The sequence below is a fragment of the Drosophila albomicans genome, chromosome X (genome assembly GCF_009650485.2).
Source record: "Drosophila albomicans strain 15112-1751.03 chromosome X, ASM965048v2, whole genome shotgun sequence".
Classification (NCBI taxonomy): Eukaryota; Metazoa; Arthropoda; class Insecta; order Diptera; family Drosophilidae; genus Drosophila; species Drosophila albomicans.
In genome coordinates, this window is record NC_047627.2 from 9,432,079 (window position 1) to 9,440,920 (window position 8,842).

The 8,842-nt window shown below is 39.7% G+C and overlaps 3 protein-coding genes across 4 annotated transcripts; all 3 read right to left on the reverse strand.

Moving 5' to 3' along the window:
* Positions 1-914: 914 nt before the first annotated feature.
* Positions 915-1,720, reverse strand: LOC117575872 (protein twisted gastrulation). Its single transcript, XM_034260307.2, has one exon. It carries the CDS (start codon positions 1,652-1,654, stop codon positions 923-925), a length of 732 nt encoding a protein of 243 aa, XP_034116198.1. The 5' UTR covers positions 1,655-1,720; the 3' UTR covers positions 915-922.
* Positions 1,721-1,799: 79 nt separating this feature from the next.
* Positions 1,800-4,804, reverse strand: LOC117575858 (serine protease gd). Its single transcript, XM_034260281.2, has 5 exons — positions 4,301-4,804; positions 4,081-4,231; positions 3,829-4,018; positions 2,944-3,540; positions 1,800-2,570 (listed from the first exon to the last, which is right to left on the reverse strand). The coding sequence occupies exons 1-5, from the start codon at positions 4,514-4,516 to the stop codon at positions 2,042-2,044; spliced, it is 1,683 nt and encodes a 560-aa protein (XP_034116172.1). The 5' UTR covers positions 4,517-4,804; the 3' UTR covers positions 1,800-2,041.
* A 317-nt stretch (positions 4,805-5,121) lies between these two features.
* On the reverse strand, positions 5,122-8,663 carry LOC117567786 (fibrous sheath CABYR-binding protein). Of its 2 annotated transcripts, none has more exons than XM_052002236.1 (7): positions 8,425-8,663; positions 8,258-8,361; positions 8,117-8,188; positions 7,064-7,703; positions 5,943-6,546; positions 5,698-5,884; positions 5,122-5,628 (listed from the first exon to the last, which is right to left on the reverse strand). In XM_052002236.1, the coding sequence occupies exons 1-7, from the start codon at positions 8,513-8,515 to the stop codon at positions 5,212-5,214; spliced, it is 2,115 nt and encodes a 704-aa protein (XP_051858196.1). In that variant the 5' UTR covers positions 8,516-8,663; the 3' UTR covers positions 5,122-5,211. The 2 variants fall into 2 exon arrangements, with proteins under 2 accessions (XP_051858196.1, XP_034103901.1); XM_034248010.2 differs by having other exon boundaries at positions 5,122-5,631; positions 8,425-8,662.
* Positions 8,664-8,842: the final 179 nt, after the last annotated feature.

Genomic DNA, 8,842 nt, shown 5'->3' on the forward strand with positions numbered 1-8,842 from the left:
TCTTAACTTTGCTTGCTGGGGACAATCTAGAAGACACACACACATGCACATGAAGTGTCGCAACGAAAGGGTACGCAAAAGGCACGAGCAAAATGAAGCCGAAAAATGCGTGGCGAAAACAGCATAATTTTCTAGCTCCCTCTATTCAATGGGCCTGCATGTGATCTGATTTTGTTTACAGTTTTTGGGAGCCTTTTTTAGCAACCAATTAAAGAGCTAAATTTCATGTTTATTAAAAAGCTACTATTAAATGAATAGTATTAAATACACACATATGTATATTAATATCTACACCCAGTATTACCAATAATGCACTTTTATATGTATGTATGTAAATGCAGTAAGTATGTATGTACTACATGCATATGTATGTACGTATATAGCCACATACATGTGTTTTATTTTACATATACATTTTTGCAGCTTACCCAACTGTTTTGTTTGTAAAGGCGATATTTCACAATTCGTATTGTTTTGTATTTTATTTATCACACACAAATATACACGGTTTATTATTGCATCCCGCGCGTTAATGTTTTTACTTTTTGAAGCAGCTGATTTCACTTTCCGCCACAATAACGTCGGCCCAAAATGAAACTATCGATAACTTATCGGTGCTGCCGTCTGTTTGCACTTATTTCACCATTGCGCGATGTGGGGAATTCAGCGAGCTTGGGCGGTCAACAATGAAAACAAAAAACGATTACTTTGTAAGCTCGATAGATTGCGATAAATAGTATGAAAGGTAGCCAATGCTATGCCCGTTATATTTGAAATCGATATGAGAGAATTTGTAACTATTCCCTCGACAAAGTAATAAATAATATCGTAAAATTTAGATGCAATTGGTAATTTATTTGACACTTTAAAAAAAATGAACTTACATAAATATTTACAGTTTACTAAGTTACTTTACTAGAATCTACATCATTTCATCGTTCTCGCCATAGTCCCACATATCATTTGGCCCATCATCCTCAAGGCCAAACAGACGCTCCAGATCCTGTTCCGCCTCCCAATGAGCAGCATCATCAGTGAGCAAAAGATCCTGATCCTGATCCTCCGGACACTCGCTGCAGCGACTCTCGTTGATACCATAATTGAGACACTGGGCGCCCACACATTCGCAGCAACCGTCGTGGAACCAGCGATAGCTATTAGCTCCCATACTCTCGCACTGCTCCTTGCATTTGTTCGATCTCACACAGGTGTTCACATAGATGACGGTACAGTTAGCACTGCCGCCAGAGGGTTGATTGAAGAAATCCGATCCTCCTCCCTCCAGGCGCTGCTTAACGCCCGCTCGCATTGGCATACGAATGGTGGACCATTGTTCATCATCCTCGGCCGTCAGGGTATCGAATAATTCGGGAACGCCTTCGACATCACCAATCTCCGATCGCGGAGTCATCGAACTCTGCACGTCCTTGTGCTTGGGACACATATCGAGGCAGCCACAACACTCTGTGTACAGTTCGCCCAGACAATTGTGGCAGTCCTTGCAGCAGTGGCAATCGTTCAGTCTACACTGACAGCTCTGCGTAAGCAAACACTTTGAGACCACCGATCCACAGACCATCTCGTTGCAACCATCATCGTTGGCGGTCACAAGTGCAACACCGATGAGGAAGAGCAGCACAGAAAAACGCAGCATTCTCAACAACGTCTCGCTCAATAATGATGCAATCTCCGTAACAAGTGTCCTTTATAAGCAAAGGAGGCGGTCAGAGAGTCAGCGAGTCAGTCAGTCAGCCCAGGTATAAAACCCACAAACCCAACAAACTAATCATGTTAGGTAGTCGACTGTATTGGGCCTGTCATAAAAGCAATTTAAAATAAGTTAAGCGTTAGTTTTATGGTAGGCACTGCAATAAAAATATACACATAAATCCGCCATTTTAGGTAATCTTAGGTAGAATAGCTTAGAATAATTCCAGCACGTTGACAACTTGCAGTTACATATTCAATTAGAGTTATCACAGCACATACATAATAAATACGTAGTATTCGCAAATTCAAAATTCAATTCAATAACTTCAGACTATATAATAAAGGCCATTATCCAATCGATGAACTTTGCAACGTCTGCGTAAATTAGATATTGATCACCACAACAATGTTCAGCGTCATTGTTGCCGGATGGTGATCTCTTGCGACCCGAAGGCAATGCAGCTGAAACAGTGCCACGAAGCATCCAGCGATTGTTCTTCATGATCATTAATCCAGCTCCCGAAATACCCGAGTGTATGGCACGTCCACCTTGCCTCTGAGTGCTCGTGTCCACCATGACGCCGGCGCAGAATGTTCGGCTGGACAGCAGGCTTTTGAAGTCAGCGTTTGCCTTGACGCAGACCTCATTGGAAACGATTGGTGCTTTGAGCACCTTTGGTTTGCTGTTGTTAGCATCCGCTTCGTTGTTTGACGTATCGGTTAATTCGGAATTGTGTTTCGTTGTATTTGCTGCACTTCTATCAAAACTCCAGCCAATCACAATGCCATGCTCGCCCACAATGTATTCCGTCTTGCTGGAACCCGACCAAAGGCAGACTGGTTGTATGAAAGTGTTGAATCTGGGTGATAAGAAATGTAAATTTAGTAAAAACACAGAAGTGGTGAGAAGTATAAATCGATGCCAGACTCGTACTATCGATAGATAATAAAGACGTAAAGAAACTATCGCGATGACTATCGGTAGTATTCATTATTAAACGTATACTATCGGTAGTTAACAATACATTATGCATACTTGCATAATCAAAGATTTTCAAATTCAAAAGTAATAAATTATTCTATAAAATTTCTTAGGCCAATTTAAATCTTCACTGATGTCTAGCTGAAAAACGATTCTTTTAAAATGTATCTATAAATTTAACCGAATTTGCCATCGATAGTTAACACAAGCAATGCCAACAAGAGACTATTGATTGGCATAAACGTAATTACCGCACTTCATCCTTAAGTACGAGGACAGCGATATCCGCGTCGTAGTCACTGATCTGTTGATTGTAGTCGGAGTGTATGTAGATGCTGTCGACGGGCGCTGCCAAAGAGCCCTCTTCGTTCCAGTTTTTGAGATTATGTCTACCCAGAAAGACAAGCACCTCATTTGCCGTCAAACGATGCTTGAACATTTGAAAGCAATGCGCCGAACTGATGACAACGCGTGACGAAACAAGCGTGCCACAGCATTGAAAGTCCAATGATGTGATATTGTTCACATAAATTGCCGCTAACCATGGCCAAGCTCCACGTGTCAGCGATGGCAGAGTTTTACTAGTTGTCGTCGTGGGTGGATCATCAATGAATATTACCGAGTCATCCGCATCCACTTCGACCTCATCCAAAACGTTCTCACCATCATAGTCATAATCGCCGGGCGAAACGAAAATGGGAGACTGTGACTGCGATCGATTAGTGTCACCGACGCTGGTGTCTGAGCTGGTGAATCTGGACTCATCATTCAAATCACTTTTGGGTAATCGAAAGTCAAGACTTCTATCAATCTTGCCGCAAATTTCAACAGGCGAATGAAATGGTTTTCTGTAATATAAATAGGATGTTGCGTTAATTACCTTTTAAATTGTATTTGAAATTGTTTGAAATGATATTATTTCCTCTGTTATATTGTGAGTCTTTATAGTTATAGTCTAAAATGTCAGACCCAGCTGTGATTATCTTTTTTGGATAGATTAATTTTCTATGTACAAATCTATTAATATTTGTTGAAGATATTCTGATCAAAAAATTTGTCAATTTATGCTACGATATATAAAGACAATATAAGAAGTGCAAATTGTACTGAAAACCGACCACAATCCAGATGCATACTTCTTAAACTGGATGTGAGGCAGTTGTTTAGAGCCAAACTCATGATTCGCTGGCATCTCCTTACCAACTGCCATTTCGGATTCCAAATTTCCCCCAGAAGGAACAATCAGGCTTGACGTTTTCTTATCGGGTATGAATGAAAGTTTTCGCGTATGCTCCAGTTGAATTTGTGTCATAAAGATGCTATGATCTGCAAAAAGAACTCGATTATAATTTCGCTCTCTTGGGGTGACATTATTGTGATTATAATACCGGCAGAACCAAAACAAATAACGCGATTATTTGTTGAGATAAGAACAAGTTTGGGAGGAAAATGATGTTTGGGAAAGCGAATTTTATATAGAACAGGCGCATTACTTGTAAATTGACCACGAGTAAGTAGCTCAATTTCGCCAAGATAGTTCTGGAGAAAATGTATAATGAATTAATAGGAATCAGAATATACATATGTTTATAACTGGACTTAGCTTACAGTTGTTGGCTTGCCGCGCATCGAAAGGATTACGCGGAGTTGGAGGCCGTGTACCTCGGGATTTCGTACCGCAATTAAACCAAACCATTCGACACCATCGAAGCGATATTGAAACATTTTGGGACACGGACTTATTGGCATTCCTTGGGCAGTGATGGTTTTGGCAAATTGCTCACAGCATAAAAGTATTATTGTTGTAAGATACAATTTCATCATTTCATCACTTCTGTATTCTGTTCCGCTTTGCTTTCGTTTCACATTCACTTAGAGTTCAAGAAAAACACACTTTTAAATATACAGATTGCAGTGCAATGTTTTTAAAAAGCTGCAGTAATTTTTGTTTACATTTTATAATGCATTTTCACCGCGCAGTATTTTTAAGTGTTTTCATCCAATGTGACATTCGCGTCGAAACAGCTGACAACAAGGACAACACTGTCCTGCAAAATACTAAATGCAGTTATTGAGCTGAACCTTTTTTTTAGTCGTAATACAACTTCTTTTGATTATGCATTTTTTTTGTTTAATGCAGGCCTTTTCATGTATAAAATGTAAGTAAAGAAATTAATTCAATTGCTTGTAAATTTCTGCTTCTGTCATTTCGATAAATCGTTAATTGCTTCCGTTTCGATCATCTATCGATATTTGCAAGAGCAGTATTGCAGCAGCGCATTTTTGCAATACTGCAACTCTACGTAATCAGCTGTTTTTTGTTTATATTTTGTCAGCGTCATTTCAATCGGTTATAATTGCAAAATTACTTACTGCATTTCTAACAAATATGGTTTAAGTTGTGAAGTTAAAGAAAATTGCTCAATTACCCGAGAAAAAGGACGCTTAATTTTATTTCGATCGAACTTTTTAAATAAATGGCACATACAAAGCGGCATATTTACACATACGTTAACAGCCTACTCCGCTGCAACCGGTTCAGCTGGCGCCGGCGCCGCTGCAGTGCTGGCTTCTTCAGCCGCAGGCGCAGCAGTGTCAGCTGCGGGTGCTTCAGCTGCTGGCTCAGCTGCTGCGGGTGTCTCCTCTTTGGGTGGTGGCTGTTCTGCTGCGACAGCTTCGCCAGCGACAGGCGCTGCTTCACCCTCGCCTTCGGTAGCTGCAGCAGCAGCTGGATCGGCGACTGCAGCTGCTGCTTCAGTCGGCGGTTGCCCCTCTGCCGTAGCTGCCTCGGCCTGCGGCTCTTGACCTTCAGATGCTTTGGGTGCTTCTTCGGTGGCTGCCTCAGCGGGAACTTCAGCGGATTTGCTTTGATCCAGGGACGGCTTACGTGATCCAGCTGGTTCTTCGACAGGCTCGACTGTGGCTGGTGTCTTCTTCTTCTATGGATTATAGGGAGATCATTGCAAAATCGATCGAAAAATAAGGTAACCCTTGTATATCTTTACCTTCTTGGGTGTCCTCTTCTCATCCGCTGGAATTTCCTCGTCGACTTTATAATCTTCTGGGAAGAATTTGAGGGCATCCGTGCGACCGACCTTAACATCATTACTACAATAAGTGGGTTCGAATTGTACCAACGACAGCATAGTATAGGACTGAACTTTGTTCACTTTAAGCACAAATCGATCGTTGCTGAAAAGTTATACAAATATTATATATCACGATTATATCATCATCTTTGGTGGCTTACGGCGTTGAATCCTTTAGCTCATCATATTTGTATATGGAGTTGGTTATCAATTTGGCCTCACCAGGCGTATCGTTGGTAAAGAAACCATATTGCGGCACATCTTCTCGAACTCCATCGACCACCTCCATGATATCGTCGCGTTTATTCGCCTCGAATGCCATCACAATGTGCGGCGGCTCTGGTGGCGGATCTGGTGGCAAGAATCCGCCGGTTTGTCCGCGGAAGAACACTAAGATCAGGGCAGCGTGAGTGCGACGATTGTTTGCCACCCAAATTGGGGGAATCTTGACGCGTTTCGTCCGAGTCAATGGCTTCGGGGGCTCCTCTTCCTCCTCGACCATCTCCTCTTCGCTGACGACGGCATCGACATCGAGTCCCATGTCAATGTCGAAGTCCATGGTGGCTGCCGCTGGCTGTGCCGTTTGCACTACTTCCTCCTCCTCGGTGCCCTCCTCTTCGTCAATGTCTTCGGCGCCGTCCTGATCCTTGCCACGCGTTTCGTCGTGCAGTTGAGTGACGGATTTCTTTTCGGCCAGCTTGCGCTGCTCTGCGGCTTTTCTGGCTTCCTCCTCGGAACTCACTTCTTCCACCCAGACTTCACCATCTATAGGAAGGAAATGAAAATAAGTGAAATAATGAGATAGAGAACTTGTTCCATAATCCTTTTTATTACAATAAAAGTTCAAAACTTTTCAGAAAAAAGAATTTAAGTTTATTTAAATAATTTGAGATAATTTTTAATCTATCTTCACATATTTATTATTTGAATAAAAAGTTGTTTATAAATTTCTACTACGACTCTAATAAATAATATTTTTTAGATATAAAAACAAACATAAATCGATTGCTTCAAGTAATTTTAAAATCATTGAATTTTCTTCATTTTTAATGTACTATATATTAAACATCGATCCCTTTTCTAAAAATTATATCTTTTTTTTATAACCTCTGAATTAGTTATATAGAATGTGTTTTATATATATGTATGTTTAATCTTAAGTTTTCGATAACTTTTCATATGATCTATATGCATTATGTTATCAATTGTAACTGGCATTAGAAACCAGCAAGAACCACTCAAAAAGCGGTCAATATTTAATCATACCAAAATGCATACATACCTTCCACTTCGACCTCGAACTTAATCTTGAGGGGCGCTATAATGGGTGGAATCGGATGCGGAACATTGATTTCATCATCGGGCGGCGCAACTCTCTCCTTTGTCAGCTCATGGGCATATTGGGCTAGCACATTAGTTATGGCACCCGCTGACTCGTCGATCTTCCAGAAGCACATGAGCAACTCTTTGCCATTCAACTGCTCAATAATATCGGGCGATAAAGGATTCTTGCAGGCAAAGTTAACTATATCGAAATCGGCTGTCGACACTTCAAGATATTTGCGATCTTTGCATTGCATTTTCAGATGCTCGGCGGGTTCGGATAGCTTCTTGAACATATCTCGAGATACTTGTGGTCCAAAGACTGTGACGCCAATATCCGGCAAGTTTTCCATTATCACATCGGTGCAACGCATCAGATAATCGAGACGCTTTTTCTCTTTCTTTTCAAATTCGGCACGCTCTGCTTTTTGTAGAGCCTCCGTTTTGATACGCAAGGCTTCAGCCTCAATGGGCTGAAGGTCGCTTATGTTATAGGTTGGTCGCGATATGTTTAGTGATGCCTTCTCCAGTTCTTTCACTATCACATCCACTAACTTTGGAGCGTCAGCTCCGAGAAATAGATTAACAGCCCGACCATTCTAAATATAGTATGAGGATTCATTGAATTATAAAATCGTTGAAAACGTGAAACTTGGAGATAAGTACAATAACAAAAACAGGCTAAAAATTATGTAAATTTAACAAATTTTATATAAAGTTAGTTTACGTTTATCCAACTTACGTTATCCAACTGAATTATTAGCTTTATATACTATATTATATATCAAAACTATATATTCAAAATGATTCTATGCATTCCTTATGTACTAATCAGAAAAAAGAATATATTTTTCCATAATTAAGCAAATCAAAAGCAATGCTTTAAAAGGCAAGATCGTGTTCTACAAATCCCAAGCTTAGCTTTGAGATCACTGCATGTTTACACTAGTTGTAAATACTCTTTTCTTATGGGTAAAAATATAAATACAAATACAAAGATTTTAAAACTTACTGTAACAAATAGCCAAGTGGGTTCACTCTTTTTGTAGAAACGCTTTAAAGATGTTATCGTATCTGCGCGGCACTAAGTTTATGAATTTGATTAGGGATTCAATCGATAGATCATTTTTGTTGATTTTCTATGACTACATACTGTTGCCAGATGCAAGTTATCGCCACCCATTTCAAGTTTAACTCGTCGCAATGTGCCAAGTAGTCCCAGGCATGGTCCACACCATTCTGAATAGACTTCCAAAACTACAAGTGAATGGCATATTGAAGATCCTAATAATTCTAATAATTATGTAAATATTATATTACTTAGCAATCCAGAACGAGTTAAAAACTTTTCCAATTCATCGTCAGTCTTAATTTCAGTCTGTAACTGTTGTGCTCCTCCTTTTCTGGCCATAGTTTTTAGCGTTTATAATTTGATTCATACGTATGCAATTTAAAATCCAAACTTTCAATATTACAATTTTAATAAAATGACCGAAATTTTGTTAAAATGTTGCATAATTGAATTTGTGTACTCAACTATTGCTTATGCTCTAGGCAACACATTTCTCAAGGAACTATTGATCAAACAAACACTTGAAAATTATGGGGCAAATGCTTCGGCAGAGAATACTTGACTACAAGTTACCCTAATAAGACAAGTTGATTTTTTTTGTTTTGATTGATTTTTCTTTTTGTTTCACTTTGTTAGCATTACAAATTTGAAAAACATAAAAAAAAG

Excerpts from the sequence above, each read along its gene's own strand:
- LOC117575858 (XM_034260281.2), bottom strand. The coding sequence starts at position 4,516 with ATGATGAAATTGTATCTTACAACAATAATACTTTTATGCTGTGAGCAA. Across the intron at positions 4,232-4,300 it reads TGCGCGGCAAGCCAACAACT|AACTATCTTGGCGAAATTGA; the intron begins GTAAGCTAAGTC and ends CATTTTCTCCAG. Across the intron at positions 4,019-4,080 it reads TATTTGTTTTGGTTCTGCCG|ATCATAGCATCTTTATGACA; the intron begins GTATTATAATCA and ends TTCTTTTTGCAG.
- LOC117567786 (XM_034248010.2), bottom strand. The coding sequence starts at position 8,515 with ATGGCCAGAAAAGGAGGAGCACAACAGTTACAGACTGAAATTAAGACT. Across the intron at positions 6,547-7,063 it reads GTTCGAGGTCGAAGTGGAAG|ATGGTGAAGTCTGGGTGGAA; the intron begins GTATGTATGCAT and ends TCCTTCCTATAG. Across the intron at positions 5,632-5,697 it reads AGAAGAGGACACCCAAGAAG|AAGAAGAAGACACCAGCCAC; the intron begins GTAAAGATATAC and ends TATAATCCATAG.
- LOC117575872 (XM_034260307.2), bottom strand. The coding sequence starts at position 1,654 with ATGCTGCGTTTTTCTGTGCTGCTCTTCCTCATCGGTGTTGCACTTGTG.